The 18594-nt window shown below is 37.2% G+C and overlaps 7 protein-coding genes across 7 annotated transcripts; all 7 read right to left on the reverse strand.

Moving 5' to 3' along the window:
• Positions 1-430: 430 nt before the first annotated feature.
• On the reverse strand, positions 431-1258 carry TM35_000142160 (uncharacterized protein; the record flags this gene model as incomplete). Its single annotated transcript, XM_029025661.1, has 1 exon — positions 431-1258. The coding sequence occupies one exon, from the start codon at positions 1256-1258 to the stop codon at positions 431-433; it is 828 nt and encodes a 275-aa protein (XP_028883071.1).
• A 1027-nt stretch (positions 1259-2285) lies between these two features.
• Positions 2286-7034, reverse strand: TM35_000142170 (uncharacterized protein; the record flags this gene model as incomplete). Its single annotated transcript, XM_029025662.1, has 1 exon — positions 2286-7034. One exon carries the CDS (start codon positions 7032-7034, stop codon positions 2286-2288), a length of 4749 nt encoding a protein of 1582 aa, XP_028883072.1.
• Positions 7035-7747: 713 nt separating this feature from the next.
• Positions 7748-8647, reverse strand: TM35_000142180 (cytochrome c oxidase assembly factor; the record flags this gene model as incomplete). The annotated part of the gene is made up of 1 exon (XM_029025663.1): positions 7748-8647. The coding sequence occupies one exon, from the start codon at positions 8645-8647 to the stop codon at positions 7748-7750; it is 900 nt and encodes a 299-aa protein (XP_028883073.1).
• Positions 8648-9253: 606 nt separating this feature from the next.
• TM35_000142190 (uncharacterized protein) lies at positions 9254-10150 on the reverse strand (the record flags this gene model as incomplete). The annotated part of the gene is made up of 1 exon (XM_029025664.1): positions 9254-10150. One exon carries the CDS (start codon positions 10148-10150, stop codon positions 9254-9256), a length of 897 nt encoding a protein of 298 aa, XP_028883074.1.
• A 667-nt stretch (positions 10151-10817) lies between these two features.
• TM35_000142200 (vesicle-fusing ATPase) lies at positions 10818-12998 on the reverse strand (the record flags this gene model as incomplete). Its single annotated transcript, XM_029025665.1, has 1 exon — positions 10818-12998. One exon carries the CDS (start codon positions 12996-12998, stop codon positions 10818-10820), a length of 2181 nt encoding a protein of 726 aa, XP_028883075.1.
• A 289-nt stretch (positions 12999-13287) lies between these two features.
• On the reverse strand, positions 13288-15462 carry TM35_000142210 (putative tubulin-tyrosine ligase; the record flags this gene model as incomplete). Its single annotated transcript, XM_029025666.1, has 1 exon — positions 13288-15462. The coding sequence occupies one exon, from the start codon at positions 15460-15462 to the stop codon at positions 13288-13290; it is 2175 nt and encodes a 724-aa protein (XP_028883076.1).
• Positions 15463-16025: 563 nt separating this feature from the next.
• TM35_000142220 (uncharacterized protein) lies at positions 16026-17942 on the reverse strand (the record flags this gene model as incomplete). Its single annotated transcript, XM_029025667.1, has 1 exon — positions 16026-17942. One exon carries the CDS (start codon positions 17940-17942, stop codon positions 16026-16028), a length of 1917 nt encoding a protein of 638 aa, XP_028883077.1.
• Between the last annotated feature and the right edge of the window lie 652 nt (positions 17943-18594).

Below are 18594 nucleotides of genomic sequence, written 5' to 3' on the forward strand. Positions count from 1 at the left end.
GGTTTTATTACTAGTGTTGTTACTACTACTGCTGCTGCCTTCCCCTACTTGTTTACCAAATCAAAACCCCACACACACGGAAAGTGGTAGGTGTCAGAAAGAGAAGAAAAAAAAGGATAAAAGAGAGAAGCATAAAGCAAAAGAAAAAAGATACGCTGTTTTATTTTAAAATTCCATACCTTTTGTGTGTATGAGTACAATATTCCACTTTTTTTTTCTTTTTCTTTTTGGGCACAGTTTTGCTTCACGGAAGAAAATAATAAACTACTCTTCAAGTAGATTGTTACGCTAATGTGATTGAATGAACTCAGTATATATATACATATATATATATATATATATATATATATATATATAGATAGATGATAAAAATGAAGTGAATATCGGCGTTTTCTTCTCTCTTTATCTCTTCTCCATCCACTCGTGCAATCTATAAATGTGCAAAGCGGTATTCATCCCCTATCTTTTCAAAGAGAAACAATTTTTTTGCAGCTGCAGAACGTAACAAAGAGCGTCGACTCCCATCATCGTTCCCTACTGGTCGCTTTACCGCCATAAAATGTGAAGAATGTCGTGCTAATCGCACGGCTTGTGCAAGTTCTGAGTTTCCACTCATCTTTGTATAGAGTGGATTCACAAAGAAATCTCGCATAAGCGCACGCTCTGTGATGACTTTATCTGTGGCTGCCTCATGTACAGTTAACAGTGCGGCCGTCTTTCCACCCGCATTTGTGCATTTACGTGTGATGAGAACACCATCAAACAAAACAGCGGCAATGGGAAGTTTACGAGAATACACCGGCACTTCGCGTTCAGAGACTGGAATGTGTTCGGCAAAGAAATCACAGAGTGCTTGTCGCTCTGCACATCCATTGACAAGTCTATATGTGAGACCTTGTGGATCTCGTCTATCCTCAATGGTAAAGGGAGAGTTTTGACTTGCACAGATTCCCTGCAGAGCTGAAAAAGCCTCAAAGTCTGTACAGAGTAGTGGTAGTAACTTATAATGAAAGTGTGGTTGATGAATAGACTTTAGTTTATCAAAGTCTGTCACGATAATATCACGTGGTAGTCGTGGTAGATTAGGAGTAGTGGCGGCCATGTGAGTCATTAAGGCAATACGGCGTAGTTTATATCCACTAAAGACTTCATCAAATATATTTTCACGGGTGATATCGCCAGAGACTTGGTGAATTAACAGTGGGATCATTTGTTTATGTCTCTTCTTAATAAGTGAGGCGTATACATCTCGCTGCATTGTTTACGTTCTTGTTGGTGTCTCTATACTTTATGTATAGAATATTGTTTTTAACCCTTGTGGAAATACGCTATTTTCTCTCTTCTTTCTTTCTCTCTCTCAGACACAGAGACAAACACACAATCTATCTCACATACACACAAACGCAAATAGAGAGAAAGAGAGAAAAACGAGCCAATGGAACTGCAGCTCGCAGTCTCTTCTCTAGAGCCTTCTACTTTCAATTATTTCTGCAATACCGTTACAAATAATAGATAGAGAGATATAGAGGAAAAAGAGAATCGAAAAGTGAATACACAAATATCTACAGAAATATATATATATATATATATATATATATATATACTGTATAATAGAGGAAAGGATGCAGAGAGTTCCTTTTTTTTCTTTTTTCATCTCTTGGAGTCACATACATACACACACAAACACAAATAAAAAAGAAACAATAACCTTTCTTTTAGTTTTCATCCACTTTCACAGAAATGCAACCATGCACATACAAAAACAGGTACAGATATATGTTTAAAATTAACCACCTATAAAGTACGAGGAAGAAGAAGAGGGGAGGAAAAATGATATGTATGTATGTATATGCACGTTTGTGTATATGTAAAGATATCCCACAGACACAAACAAACACAAGAAAAAAAAAAAAAAAACGCCAAAATTTCTTGTCTTCTATAAAAATAAAAATATATACGCATTCCTCTACACTAAGAGAGTGTACGCATATATATATTTATTTATTTATTTATGCTTCATTCTCTATATAGTAGGAAGATGATAATGCCTTCTGGCTCTATGTATTTTAATAATAATAATAATAATAGTCTTCTTTTTCCCAATAAAAAAAAAAAAGTAGAAAGAAACACACAAACAAACACATACACACAGTGAGAGATAGAGAAGGAAGGATCACCAACCATCAACTTTTCGCTTGCTGTTGTTTTTTCCCCCCTTCTTTTTTTTTTTTCTTCCTTTTTCGTTTTCTTCTTCTTTTTTAAAACAATTCCCATCATCGCTTTCGTTATTTTGAAATATTATCAAAACCCCGCATAGACGGCAACAGACTACGTCGCATTCCACTACTGCGAAATATCTGCTGATGTAATAAGGCCACATTAATTGCACGTGGTCGAGATGTGAAGAGTTTCTGCCGTTTCTGCGCTAAATAACGTTTATAAGTTGCCTGTTGATCGGCAGTGAGATCATTCCATGATTTGGCCCGCGTGTCGAGTAGTGGTCTGTCGAGATCTACAGTGTCTGGACTGTTCACATCACTCTTCGTGATCTCGCGTAGGAGCATGCCGGGATAGACATTAGAAGGCAATTCAAAACTTAAATCTAAACAACCATCACTCTTCTCTGCAAGCCAATAAGGGGCAGGGGAAACAGCATGGGAAACTCGCATTCCATTATGATTTCCACTACTCATACTCATACTATTATTATTATTATTATTACCACTAACTCCACCTACTATTGTAGTATTACTAGTAGTAGTAGTAGTAGTTCTATACGTAGTAGCACGTCCTATTAGTAATTGCTGTTCGTTACCATCACTATCACCAGCACCACTACTACTACTACTACTATTTTCTGTATAGAGTGGAAGGTTTCTATTATCATTCTGTGCAATGGTTTGTCGAACCCACTGTGCCCATCGCTTATGTGGATAACTGGGTTTTCCCACATGCATTCGCCACGTTAACGTGGATGATGGATTTATCAAAACATGACGGTAGAATCCACATACATTAACACCTAATGGATTTCCAGGAACTGGCCCCTGACGTAAATCACTTCGCAAATGACTAGCATCCCCCATTGTTGTTGTGGCTGTTGCTGTTGCTAAAGTCTTATCTCCTACACCTTCCATGTTTACATCATCAATAGGTTCTACAATGGTGGTACTACTACCCAACTCCTCCTCCATTAAAGCAAAGGAAGATGAGAAACGTCTGTACGGTGATGATGTTCCCCACACCGTAGACTGCGGTGATTCCTCACCAGTAAAACTATGTCGTGGTTTAAATATATCCCATTGTCTCGTTTCAGGATTAAAGGGAATACCCATCCGCTTAAGGGTTACAATATATAGATCGGTAGTATGATTATCAGGTAAGTGTACACCCACACCTGGAATAGGTAATACCACATCAAAGAAGTTATATTCACCTTTATCAATATCTTTTTTAGAAGCATACACAACACGACCGTAATCTTCTGAATGTGGAGAAGCCAACGGATTCTTACGCACAAGATCACCTGGAAGAATAGCAAAGGTACCATACCGCTGTAAGCGTTGATTTACAATATCATTCCATACAAATGCCAGAAACTCATGTACCAACATTAAACATGCTTTAGGTCCTACCACATGTAAAAAGGCTTCTGCACAGGGATCTAGAGATAATCCATCTTTTTTACCTTGTTGTTGTTGTTGTCCGTGTTCATCATCCTCTTCACCAATAAAAGCACTTGCTTGTAAGGCACTATCTAGAATAGATTGTAATGCTGTACCATGTTCTGTAATGGATCGTCTCGTATGAAAAGACTTGTCAAGATCCGAAAGTCGAAATCCCATTCCTTTAGAATGATACATTTTTGGAAAAGCCGCACCTGTACGTCTTTTCTCCGCTGCGAGATCCGCATCCATAGAGAATTGTTGAACAATAATACTTGCCGCCGCTCGAAATTCTCCTTTAAGGAGATGTAATCCTGGATGCATGTTATGTTTGGTATAACTAGCAAACCGCTGTGGACCAAAGTAGTTAATAAATCCTTTTTCCATTACGGAATGAATAGCCGGTTTGACTAGAGAAAGATGACTCTGTGGGATTCGACGTAGTTTTACATTATAAGCATATCCATCATTATCCCCAACACGGAAATCATAACTAGCACTCTCTACTTCCATATCAATACAGAGGTATTCAAATATCTTTTCTGGAGTCATAGTTGCAAGGACTTCTTCTAATACAACTGTATGGGCAACTTTCTTTGATTTTAATTTCTTTTTACGTAATTTTTTATTTCGTGAATTCATCTCTTCTGTATCTTCTGTTGTTTCCATAGTCTCATGTTCTTCTCTTCCATGTTGTTGTTGTTGTTGTTGTTGTTGTTGTTGTTTACTACGTTGCTTACCCATAGCCAGTAATTGCTCTTTTAGTGAAGATGACCACCCTGTTGGGTCAGCCACATCCACAGCACTTACACGATCGTGAAAGACCAATTGAATATTTGACAATCGATAATAATGTGTACTCCAAAACTCACGTTCTTCCTTATTTACAATCATATGTTGTAATGGACGTAAAGTTTGATGTGTGTGGAATCGACCGTTTACAGTTCGTTGAACGGTATAACTAGAGGATGGTATACGATGACCAAGAAGACGACGTCCACTTACATACGCCTGTGTTTCACTATGTGTGGAAGAGAAGGAAAGATTTGGTGGAAGTTCCAACATACTACCATTACTGTTTTTCTTTATACTATTACCACTACCACCATTAGTAAAAATAGTATTCATATTACTACCACGATGAAGTGTTATCATTTCCACACGATCTGTAAAATGTTCACCTGTTTGAAGTGTACGTGCGAGAGCCTCAACATGAGCCAGACAACTTCCACGAATACGTATACGTTGAAAACCATGAGCGGCGGCTTCAATTACACCAGCGTGGGATACAGTAATCTTTGGAGCATACAATACAGGTCTCACTATACCACCAGCAATACCATTCTCTTTATTTTCATTCTCATCTATATTATTATTATTATTATTATTTTCTACTACAGATAGTCTTTGCATCTCCAATGATTGTCGTTGTAATTCAGTGAGAGTTTCCACCATATCTTCTACTACCAATCGATGTGGTAAACCTTTCTTTTCCAAGAGACATTCCACCACTACAAAGTCTGCAGGGAGAAGTGCTGTTTTGATATGCGACTTACGTGATTTAAAACCTTTCCATAGAGAACTATCATTTAGTATTATTCCTTCAACTGCCTCATTTACACTTCGAATAGATGATACACTTCCTCCTTGTTGATGTTGATGTAATGACTGCTGTTGTTGTTGTTGTTGTTGTTGTTGTTCTTTTTCAGAGACTTCTAATCCAATATCCGCATTTTCCTCTCGAGTCAAGTCACTATGATACCGTTGTTGCCCCTTTTCTTTCTCTTTCTCTTTTCGTTCTTGTTTTTCTAGCCTTACTTCTGGTATTTCCACCTTTGGCCATATAGATACATACAAGTAATCAAGATCCCCATGTACGTGAAGATCCTTAACGAGATTTCCCCAAGTCCGCCAAACAAGTTGAATCGCCTCTCGCATCGCAGAAACAGCTGGAGTATCTTCAGATGACATCTCAAGAACTACACCCGTAACAGAAGCCACTTTCGTCTTTATAAGGTGAAGCCATGGAATCCTTGTTGTCTCACCTGTACATAAACTACTTGTTTCCTGTTCACTCGCTCGCATGTTAAGAAGTATAGAGGAGGCTGTAGGAAGTGGATCATGTTGACGTTTCATCACACGTCCAATAAAACGTCGTAGGGCTAATACACCATCTTTTCCAAGTGTTTGTTGTAGTTGATAAAGTTCAGGAGAAAAATATATTTCTACACTAGCTTTAGGAAGACGACTGGAAGTGATTGGGGTTCCATCTTCATATACTTCCGGTTCTGCATGTTTTGCAATATGGTATGGGAACTCTTCACTAAGTTCTTCCTTTGCGATGAGACTACCAGAAACCCATAATGAAAGTGAGATGTGATTCTCCTCCGCAGGGAGACATAGGAATGGACTTCGAAAAGCCTCAAGAAGATGTTTATCTTTCTTTCCACAGATATTCATAGAAAGTCCAAGAGGTTCAAGAAGATGTGAAGAAGAGGAGAGACTGGTGTAACCTTTATCTTTAGCCTCTTTCACATTATCCACAAGTCGATCTACCAATGAGTTTTGTTGTAATGGTAATAATGTGCCTTGTTCTCTTCTCTCTCCAAGTTGTTGACGGGCATCATGACTGAGTGCTTCTGCCACTCGTACAAGTTCTGCAAGAACTATCGAACGATGTTGTTCATATGTGTTATTCTCCAAAGCGACTTGTTTTCCTATATGCAGTGGAGAATGTTTTTGTTCTTGTTTCTGCAGTTGTGTGTTTCCTCCCATATTTTCCAATAGTGTATCTTTCTTCATCACAACTGTTTCTGAATTCATTGTTGTTGTTGTTGTGGACTCCGACTCTTGCTGTTTGTATTCCGCATCTTCACTATTACTACCTGTCTGCGCTTTTACTGTTGAGATCTCCACTTCCTTCTTTTTCTCTGAGGCATGGAGGGCCTTTGCTTGTAGTAAATCTCCAATATCATTTATTCCACCCGTAACCGCAGTATCTGCAGTGTTGTTGTTGTTGTTGTTAACACTATTCTTCTTATCATCAGCAGAACTCCCGAGTTTCTCCTTTTCCTCTTGCTCACATTGCCAAATCTCCCGCACAACATAATCCTCCGGACAAGACTTTATATATCCCTGAAAACCCTTTACACTTGGTTTGGTATGCCGTACGAGATGACATTTACGTTCCGCTGGCAGTCTATTCCGTTGTCGCTGGGCAAGATTGAGTTCGTGGTAAATTCCCTGATTATATCGCTCATGTGCGAGTCGTAGGGCCACGCGGGATTCAGGGGAGTCAAACTTACTTCGCGCGTCCTCAATGCTCATACCAAGAATGAGCCGCCGTCGCCATGAGTGGGTTGCCTTCATGTCTTCACCTTCCCTCCTCCCTTAATAAGTATATACCACAAGAAAAGAAAAGAAAATAGATAAATAGATAGATGGGAATGAGTGGAGGAGAGAAAAAAAAAAAAGATATAATAAAAAAGGGAGGTTGAACACGTTGGATTATGTTTCGGAATCTTTGCATGTATTTCTCTCCCACTCTCACTCTCTCACTGTGTGTATGTGTCTATTACCACACTTTAAATAGGTGAGATGTTCAAGAAGATCTCACGTATTTTTCTTTCTTCTTTTGTCTTGTTTACTTATTGTTGATATTATTATTATTATTATTATTATTATTATTATTATTATTATTATTATTATTAAGACTTCTTCTTCTACCCACTCCCTTTTTCTTTTTTTTTTCCCCCCTTCCTTCTTTCTTCCTTCCTCCTCTGTGACTTCTGGGGAGGTTTATTAATAACACTCACAGAAAGAGAGAAAGAGAAGAATAAATGAAAGTTACTTGGATTCATAACCACAAGAAAAAAGAAAAATATAAAAAAAAGAAAGAAACAAGAACAACAAATAGAATGTTGGAAATAACTGCAATTAAATAAAAAAAAAAAAAAACAATGTAGTCATGAACGTAAAAAATATATATATATACATAAAAAAAAAATGATAATTAATAATAATAATAATAATAATAATAATAATAATAATAATAATAATAATAACACAACCATTAACCTCCCCTATCTCGTATCCCTAAATCCATACACATCATCAAAGTGTACACCCAATCTACTTAATGCATCTTCCATTCCCATCTCCTTAAAGAAGAAATCTTTCATTTTCCCATCTGGCCCTACTAAATAGATCGCACTACTGTGATCAAATTGATAGGTATCATCTAATACAATCTCTGGAATTCCTTTTGCCTCCCGTGCCTCTCGTTCCTCGTCTGTTTCTTCAATAGAAGAGTAAAATACCCGCCAGGCCTTTGCGGCGATTTGTACTTCCTGTTGATTTCCACAGAGAGCCCGCACACGTGGATCGAATTTAGATACAAAAGACTCCAGCACCTCTGGGGTATCGCGGAAGGAGTCAATACTTAAAAACACCGCCTGCAGTCGAGAAGCCTCTTGAGCCGCATTGCCTTCCATCGTGGCATCACATTTCTGCATAAGTTCTGATATAAACTGTAGTGTTGTTGGGCAGACTTCTGCACATTTACTAAATCCAAAGTAAAGTAATGTCCAATGATCTTGAAAGAGTTCCTTATCTGTGATGTACTTTCCTGTTCGGCTCTCACGTAGACAGAATGGACCTCCCAATTGTTGTTTGTTTGTGAATGAGACTTCCTTTATGGATTGAAAGTCCGGGGCCAATTCAGGCGGTTCTTGTTGTTGTCGTTTACGTTCATCATACCAATTCATCAACATCACGGAAAGGGGGAAAACACTACAGCCAAGACAGAGACCAAGAAACTCCGCACGATTACGAGGTCCGTGCTTGAGAACAGAGAAGAATTCATCTTTTTTCCCCTCTGCTTGTTGTTGTTGTTGTTGTTGTTGTTTTCCACTAGATGAGGAAAGGCGGAAAGCACCACACACTCTCAACGGGATCGCCCGACGCTGAAGAGCCAATCGCATGAATCTATTTAACGAAAAAGAGGAAAAAAGAAAAAAAAAGTAAAGTAACACTACACAAACGTTATTGCAGAGAGAGAGAGAGAGAGAGAGAGAGAATAAATGGCAATACAAAGAGCATCTTCTTTGAATTTAAAAAGAAAAGAAAACAAAGTCTGTAAACTAAAAATGGATTCACTTTACTCCAGCAAGAATAGCAACAAGATCACAGCAACGACAAAGGTGACAAGAATGGAATTCTCAGCATCACTAGTCACACCACCAAAAAAAAAAAAAAAACCGTAAAGGGAGAAGAAAACAAATGAACTTTCAAAGCAGAGCAATACATACGTATATATATATATATATATATATTATAGATACACTTCACTGAATTGAAAAAAAAAAAAAAAAACAAAAAAAAAGCCATGAGAAATCAGACTTGATACTAAGAAGAATACAGAAATATAAATCGCCTTCATCATCACCAACACAAATACATATATATATATACAAAAAGAAGAAACGCCAAAGATCAATTGCCCAAGTACAGTGAAAAGCATAGATCCCATAAAAATGTACGTTAAGCAAAAGAACAGACCAAAAACAAATAAACAAACAAACAAATGGTCAATGAGGAGAAGCGTAATTTACACCATCACGAAGAAGTGGTATTTTCAGTTCTTCTAATCGTGCTTCCCATAGTCGTTCAGCTAAGACGCAAAAAACCAATGCATCAAGACTACTATGAAATTTCTTCATCACATCATATTCGTGTTGACGCAGTATTGGCAAACTCCCCATCTCTTCTCTTCCAGATTTAGAAGAAGACGGTGGAACAACTGTAACTTTTCGTATATAAACAAACTGAAATATTTGCTTTGGTGAGACTGTAAAAACTTGTATAGCGTTTGGAGTGACAATAGCATTTGGTATTCCCATTACATACGGTGGAGCCTCCTCCCTTGTTGGGAGAACTAATGAAGGAAGAAGGGCAACAATATCTCTAAAAGGAATAAACTCTCGAATAGCGGAAGCATCATCACCCCAGACATCCATCCCTTTATTATTATTTTCATCTTCACTGTCTAATTCCTCAGAGTTTCCAGGATTTAAATGAGAGTAAGAAGAAGAGGATATACTTCTCTCATTACTATTATTATTATTATTCTCTTTACTATTATCAAGTGCAAAACTTCTAAAATAGAGACCATGAGATGTTGCCCAAACCACACCACTCACGGGCTTTCCCTCTGAGAGAAGTGAACAATTCGCACTCACCACCACATAACTATTCGCCAACTCCAATTGTCTTGAGAATTTCTCCGTGAAGTTCCCTACAGAAATTTTTATCCGCCGCTGTTCGGCTCCATCCCAGAAGGCACTCCACCAACCCTTACTTTTTTCTCTACCGCCTGAAGTTGGAGGGGTGAAGGAGAGAAGGGCCTCAAAGACATTCTTGTAGGAGAATGGGTGGGGGGCTACTGTGTAGGTGAGAGTGGCCGCGTTATTTTTAGATGTTGTCATGTCTTTTTGGGGAATTCGTTAGGGGAGACTTCCTTTGTTTTTTTTTGTTTTTTTTTCCCCCCCCTCAATAAACTGATGTGGTTCCAGCCACTAGGTGAAAAAAAAAATAAAATAAACAAGATGGTAAGGAAAAGAGAGAAAAAAAAAAGAAAGAAAGGATGATGTACATAGAGAGAGAGAGAGAGGTACCCATATATATGTATATATACATACGTAAATAATAATAATAATAATAATAATAATAATATTGCACAAGTGGCAAAACAGACTATAAATCCGTGATGATGTGCATTTCTCATTATAACTCAGAAACACTTTTTTTTCCCCTTCTTTTCACTTTCTCTGCACCTCCTCTTTCTTTTTTTTTTATTTTTTATTTATGTGTGCTACTCAATCCCCCCCTTGTAGATATGAATTAGGAAAGGAAAGAAGCACGAAAACAAAACAAAACAGTTCACTTCGAAAAGGAAAATATATGACCTCATTCAAAGGCCCGCACGCAAAGAAAAGAAAAAAAAAGAAAGAAAGAAAACGTCGAAAAAGAGAATATATATATATATAGCAAAACAAAACAACGAAAAGAAGAAGAAAAAGGAAATAAAAGTAAAATTTTGTATGTTTGCCAATACACAGATATATATATATATACCAAACACTATTGCTATTCTCAGTTTCCATGCGCCCCAACAGACTCCAGTGCTTGTGCAAAGGACTCTGAGGTGATAACAGGCTTTCCATGTAAACCCCTTTCTGCTGCCATCTCCAGTACAAGTAAGAGTTGTTTAATAGGTACGGTTGCTGGTAAAATATTCTCACATTCCTGCGCAGCCTCCTCACTCGCAAATGGAATTCCCAACTCTCTTGTGATTTGCCGCAGTGCGTGTGGAGGTACGGTTGGTATTTGTAATTTCACAGAGAAACAAGAAACCAATTCAAGACTATCCAAAACATCATACTGTGCCGTTGTACCAATCACAAGTAATTTTCTATTTTCCAATGTTGGTCGTTTAATTAATACTAATAAGGCTTGAAGAATGGCATTACTATATCGTCCACCAAGATGAGAGAATTCAATAATACGTTCAAGATCATCCAAAATAATGGCACTTGCAGGGGATTTATAAGCATCCTCAAAGGCCTTACGTATAATATTTACTTTTTGCATTTCACCATAACCAACCATATCATCTGTAGAAATAACCTTTATATATGGGAAACCAGCTTTTTCTGCTAAATATGCCGCTACTGCAGATTTACCACAACCGGGTAATCCTTCAATAAGAACAGCAAGTGCATTTACACGTTTTCCATCTGTATTTAACTGTTCTACATAGCGAGAACAGCGTTCTTCCACTATTTTCCATGGTTCACCATAGTGAATAATACCACCACGTTTGAGATTACTGCATTCCTCCTTTGCTTGTCCAAAGGCGGGTTTAACTTCCTCAATGGCATCCATAAAGTCTTGACGAGTGACAGAAACATCACTGGCATCAATAAGTTCTGTTGGATTATCAAAATCAATATGTTTATTAAATGCATTAGAGGTGGCTGAACGCACAACTCCCTCAATCTCTGCACCTGAATAGTTCTTTGTGAGTGCTGCCAATTCTGCAAGATCTACATCTTTCCCAAGTACTCCATTATCACTCATACCACGTGTGTGAATATGAAAAATTTCTCTACGGCCTTCTTCATCTGGAAGTCCAATCTCCACATGTACTTCAAAACGACCTGGACGGAGAATGGCTTCATCAATGAGATCACGTCGATTTGTCATTCCAATAAGAAGAACATTATTTAAAGAATTAACACCATCAATCTTTGAAAGAAGTTGATTCACAACATTATCATTTACACCTGTAGAATCTCGTACCGCACCTCGTTGTTTACATATAGCGTCAAACTCATCAAATATAATGAGATGCAGTTTAGATTGATCTCCTTTGGCAGCCGCTTCAGCTTCCGCATCCACAAATAGTTTTCGCACATTTTCCTCTGTTCCTCCCACAAACTTATTAAACACTTCTGGACCATTAACAATCTTTGGTGGATGACAGTTTAGAATTTCACCAATTTTACGCGCAATTAGGGTTTTACCTGTCCCTGGTGGTCCATACAATAATACACCTTTTACATGTTTAACACCCAACTTCTTTACATAAGAGGCTGGAAAGAGACGACTGGCAAAGGCACGACGAAACACTTGGGCGAATTCATTTCGTAAACCACCAATACCAAGTGTTTCAAGATTAAAGTTTTGCATTAACTGTGGTTGTTGAGCATCTAATTGATGATCAGGCACATTTACAAGAGAAATTTCACTCCGTTCATTCGCAATAACGATAAGACTTGTTGTGAGATTGAGAGAACCAATAGTGCCCGCACCATCACACTTCATCTTCGTTACAGTGGCAATAAGTCGCATACCACTATCCAAAACAACGGCTAACATTTGTGTTTCTCGGAAACATTGACCATTAAATTGTGTGAGAAAATAAGTGGTAAACTCCATATAATCAAGTGTCCCTCCCTTTGTTTTGGGATTAATATATTCTATATTTACACTCATTGTTGTGATAACTGGGATATGTTGAGGAGGTAATTCTAATTGTACTGTATTCCCTGCCGTTGTGGAGAGTTCCAGTAATCGACGTTGAATACTGTTCATTGCAATTTGTCCTTCCTCAATGCCTGGATTAGGTGAAACAGTGAAAGGGAAACCCTTCACAATAACCATACTCTTATCATTAACGTGCCTTTGGGCATCATGCGGGTTAAGGTAAAGTCGATTAGTGCGAGTGTCTTCATCCGTAAGGACAGAACGTACAAGAAATTGAGCAGGCATGTTTTTTTTTTTTCTTTTCTTTTTTCTTTTTCTGTTGTTGTTACTATAATAATAAAAATAAAAGTATAAAAAAGAATTAAAAAAAAAAAAGATGATGATGTTCAGATACAGTGAGGTACTACCCTTCTTCTCTTTTAATGCTAATAATGTGAACCAGAGAGTAAGAAAGAAAAAGAAAAAAAGAGAGATTGTTTCTCTCTCTTTCTTTCTTTATATAGGTATAGATAGGTGTACATCGCACTATAAAATATATATATATATATATATATATATATATATACAATTATATTTATACCCACGACGGTGGATTATCTATCTTTGCCTGTTCCCACAAACTTAATACTTCATTTAATGATCGTTTTTGCCTATTTACATCCCCCTTCGTAAATAATACTTCATACTGTGTATATGATTCTGGTGTTGGGCAAAGTCGGCGAAAGTGTGTAGAGCGTAGAGACTCTTCCTCTGCTATCATACATGCCTCCAGTTCATTTACGTCTGTTAAGGAATCCAGGAATGAATGACCGTAAGAAACACTAGACGTATCCTTTTCTTTTATTTCTTCTTTTGATACTGGCAGAGAAGTTTTTTCACATTTTTTCTTTCTTGTTATTCCCATTGCCGTTATACCCACAAGTGTTAACATATCGGCGATAAAGTTACCTTTTACACATTGATCCAGTAAGGAGTAGTGTGTACTCAGAGAAGGCATAATGTTTACTTCCATCAATACAGGGAGTGGTGTCTGTTTGAATGGTGCTTGGGGCTCACGTAAGAGTACATCTACACCGTAAACTTCAAAACAGGATGTAGATAGTGTGGATAAAGAAGAAGAAGAAGAAGATAATGATGATAATGATGATGAAGAAAACTTTACATCACTATTAGCATTACTTAAAGTTACCAACTCCTCCACTACATGTGGTTCCACTGCGAGAAGTACTTTAAGAAGTAAATCATAAATCCTTCTCATTGTTCCCTCCCAATCTAATTTATGTGTATGGAAATATTTCTGAAGAGCTGTGAGAGTCCATTTAGAGGCCGATTTCTCCCCTTCTTCCCCTTCCTTTTCATTCTGTGTTTTTTTATCAGGGGGAACATAATCTTCAGATTTTTTATTTATTGTGAAATTTGTGAGATGTGCTGTGAGAGAAGCTTCACTTCCAATATTCATAAAGGATCTCTCATTATTATTATTATTATTATTATTATTATTATTATTATTATTATTATTATTCTCTGTAGTTGGATATGGTGAAGTGGCAAATCGTACGAGTCCCTCATCATATAAATATGCACGTAATGGAGAAAAGGAAGTGACCACAAGATAGAGTCGAAGATCAAATTTATAGCCTTCAATAAGAAGAGGATCTGTGATGTATCTCTGTACAAGAAAACGACCAGGTCGAACAATACTTCTACCCATACTCCAACCCTTTTGATTATTATTATTATTATTATTATTATTATTATTATTATTATTTTCGTGTGTATCAATATTATCGTTTGGATTCACTGTAATATTTAGTGTGGATTGTTCTTTAGCTTCCACTAAATAAATACCACGTCCACAGGCACTTGTGGTTGGTTTAACGATAAATACATGTCCACGCTCATTACGAGATGAGAGGACACGATGAAGTTCCTCTTGTTCCTCTGGCAACACCCAAGCATCAGGGAAAAATTCCCCAAAGTTTACTCTTGACATGCTATTATTATTATTATTATTATTATTCTCCTCATCTTCACTATTTAGATGCTTACTACTCTTATCTACTCTTTTATTCCAATTAGTACGTGCAGCTACAAGATGTTTATGTAATTCATCTTTTTTCCCAATACGCCAAGTACCAGGAAAGTGATTTATATGTTGAAATGACTTCAGTCGTGTAAAGTCACTCCGCACTGGTCGCTTACACCACTTTAACGACCAAGATGTTGAGATGAGACTCGTCTCTTCTGTGAATCCCGCTCGCTCTAATGTACACATCACCGCAGAAAAGCGTACAGCACCCACTGGCATTGTAAAGTGCAATGCGGTATAAATACCCGTACGTGGAACTACACGTCTCCTACCAATCTCTGTATTATTATTATTATTATTATTATTATTTATCTGTGGAAGTGGTGCTGGGACGACGTAGGCGTTTGTATCTTTACTACTACTCTCCCCATCCCACGGGCGATCAAATGGTGTAAACACAATCGTTGAAGGTCTACCGTGAAAAGGACTCACACAAAGTGTCACATATTCATCTGCAGCCGCACTGCGTTTGACTGTGTGTTCTGCAGTAGTGGTATGCCAGAGATGTGTCTTGTCTACATTGGGGATATACTGCACTGTTGGGGAGATGAGATGTGTGGAATAATGGGCAATACGTTTATTACGTTTTACTTGCGCTTCTATAAGAGGATTTATCAACAATTCCTCTTTTTTTTCTTCTTCTTCTTCTTCTTCTTTCATTTAATCAATAGACATTCAAAATCACAGAGAAAAATAAAGTCTTCCCTTTTAGTGTGTATTTAAGTAGAGGGACTCTACAATACCAATACTCCCCCCCCCTTTTTTTTTTTCTTTCTCACACTCTTTTTATCCAGAGATATATAGACAAGGGAGAAGGAAAAAAGTTAATGATTTATATATAAATATATATATGTGCAGAGCAGAATAAAAGAAAAAGAAAGAAAAAAAAAAAAGCGTAAAGAAGAGGTAGAGAGATGGGTTTAACACATGGAGAGAAATGAAATCCAGAAGGAAAAAAATATATATATTATTAATAATAAAAAAAGGGGTATTTTACCGATTCAAAACATATATGAACGGGGGTAAACAGCCTTCCATCATTTTTTTTTTTTCCCTTTTCTCTGTAAAAAAAAAGAAAAAAAAGACAACATACATCTCTTCAACAGAATTAGAGACATCCACATAAATAAATAAATCAATAAATCCAGTAAATACCGTTCGTTTTTATTATTTATTATTTTTTCTTTTTTCTTTTTCTTTTTCTTAATCAGCTATGCATATTATCAGTTGTCCATATCCTCATCATTCTCATCATGGTCTGCATGATTGTAATCGTCTACAATCTGCAGAACGTCCTCCACAACTTCTTTCCATTCATCTGTATCTATATTATACGTCTCTTCATATATATGCCGACGATAACGTAATACTTTCTGCGCTGCCGTTACCAAACCCTGCAGCATAGGCGCAGATCCATATGTAGAAATAACATGAGAGGCCACATCCACACCTTTCAATGCCCCTGAACGCATAATATCCCGTGGAATGACAAAATCCTCTGGGAATGTAGAGGAGATGGGATAATTATTATCCGTAACAAGTGGTAAATAGTTGGATGTGCGCAGTGGAAGTCCATACCGCAAGAGAGCCTCCTGTCGAGGATATGTAAGATCCTTTAATGGACCAGCACCTCGTAAAGTTAATGCATGACCCAAAACACGACCAGCTTCACTATGTGGATCTAAACAAATAGAGTGTGTGAGTGGAGTAAAAGTGCCAAGATGAGATTTATTATTTTCCCAAGATCCTAATAATGGATTACGCTGCATAAAATTCCAAAGATCATTTTTAGGATTACTAGAATCATATACACGTAATGGCATTGCCGTTAGAGCTGCAGCCACACGCATAGATCGTGTAGGTCGAACGGCTGTTTGCCAATCCTGTAAATAATATGCAGGTCCATTTACTTTAGTCTGAGAAGTTCCATTATCTCGAATTCCATACAGAGAAGTATCCGCTAGAGTTGCAATCATTTGTGCAGTGGCTGTATCATTTTGAAGCCATGAAGGGATTTCCATTTGCATCGTTGTTTCTGTTTCTGTTCCCGGCACTGGTTTGGCAAAGAAAGAATCCCATTGGCTTAACTCCAATGGAATGTATACAGCACTATCATGTCGGGTCATATGTGAAGTGGCTAATAATCGATTAAGACACATTTCTTCTCTACGTCGTTTTCCCACATCTACAATATCCATAAGATTATTATTATTATTATTATTATTATTATTCTGCATATCAGGACATGTTAAGATCTCCTCTGGTAATGGTTGAAAACATGTAAAGAAGACAGCTGGCATTTTGCTTCCCACATCTTCCCATAGTTCATTCATTACATTACAGGCAGCTCCACCAAAGGCGGAATCCCCATCTACAAAACACTGCACACCCTGCAGTAAATTGGCATCTTCCAATTGTTGACGAAGACTATCCCCCACACCGGCAATATCATGATTAGTAGTAGAACGCAATTGTGAAAGTCCAAATCCAAAGTTATGTAAAAGTGGCACATCACCAGCAGTAGCGTGCATACCGTGCAGTGGATGAAGTACATGTACACTACGTTCATCCAATCCACTACGAATATACTGCCACCATAGAATAAGTGTATCCCGTTCATTAAATAACATGCGCTTCATTTCTTTCTTTGAGATAAGTTCCCCATTAGGATCTCTATATGTAGTATAGGAATGTAGTTTATCCTCTTCATCCTCTTGTTGTGATTGTTCTTCTACTTCTTCATTTTCTCCTCGAGGAGTGGATGATAGTGAAGATGTACTAGACAATTCCACTTGTGCCATATCATCCTCTAATGTTAATGGACGTTTCTCCTTTCCACGGATGCCTTGTGTTTCCTCCTCCTCCTCATTATCATATCGATTGTTTCTATTCTTATTCAAACGACAAGTGTCTTTTAACCGCGTGGCGTGCGGGGCGTCTAACAGTACAAGTCTCGGCACACTCACTTCGGCGTCTGTGCGTTGTTGAGATGAGGAACCGCCGCGAACTCTCTGAGCTCGGCGTTGTGTATAAAGAGTCGAGTGTGTAGTGTCGAACTGTGAGGTGCCATTGGCCCATTGGGCAGCCACCAGAGAGGCGTAGTTGCCAAAGGCTAATGTGATTAATTCCCGTTCACTCATTAGATTCGGTCTAATTCCCTGTGAATGAAAACGGTGACTATATATATATAAATATATATATATATATATATATATATTTTTTTTTTTATTCGTATTATGATTTTCCTTTTTCTTTCTTTCTTTTTTATTTTGTTTTAATTTTTTACTGTTATGATTTAATATTTGGATTAAATCTCTTTTTATTATTATTATTATTATTATTATTATTATTATTATTATTATTGTTTATTTTTCTTCCTTCTTTTCTACTGTGTGTAAGAGCTATGTGGAGGTAGTATATAATATCCACACAGAAAGAGAGAGAGAGAGAGACTAGTACTACATGGGAAGTTAAAAGAAGAGAAAAGAAAAGAGAATCTGTATTAAGGAGAGGATCCAAATCATACACTCTACATACACATTCTAATAAATAAATAAATAAATAAATGTATATATTTATATATACTTGAAGAAGTGAAGCTGAAAGGTGAAATGAAAAAAAAAAAAAAACGAAAAAAAAAAATGTCGAATCCCCTTTCCATTCTTCCAAAGTAAAGAAAAAAAAAGAAGATAAAAAAACCATGAAAGCATATTGGTTAAGTGGAAGGTTTTCAGCATAAATTCCCTTCACACAATTCCATTCAGTTCTGAAAAAAAAAAAAAAAAAAAAAAC

Source organism: Trypanosoma theileri, assembly GCF_002087225.1.
Source record: "Trypanosoma theileri isolate Edinburgh chromosome Unknown TM35_Tth_14_V1, whole genome shotgun sequence".
NCBI classification, from domain to species: domain Eukaryota; phylum Euglenozoa; class Kinetoplastea; order Trypanosomatida; family Trypanosomatidae; genus Trypanosoma; species Trypanosoma theileri.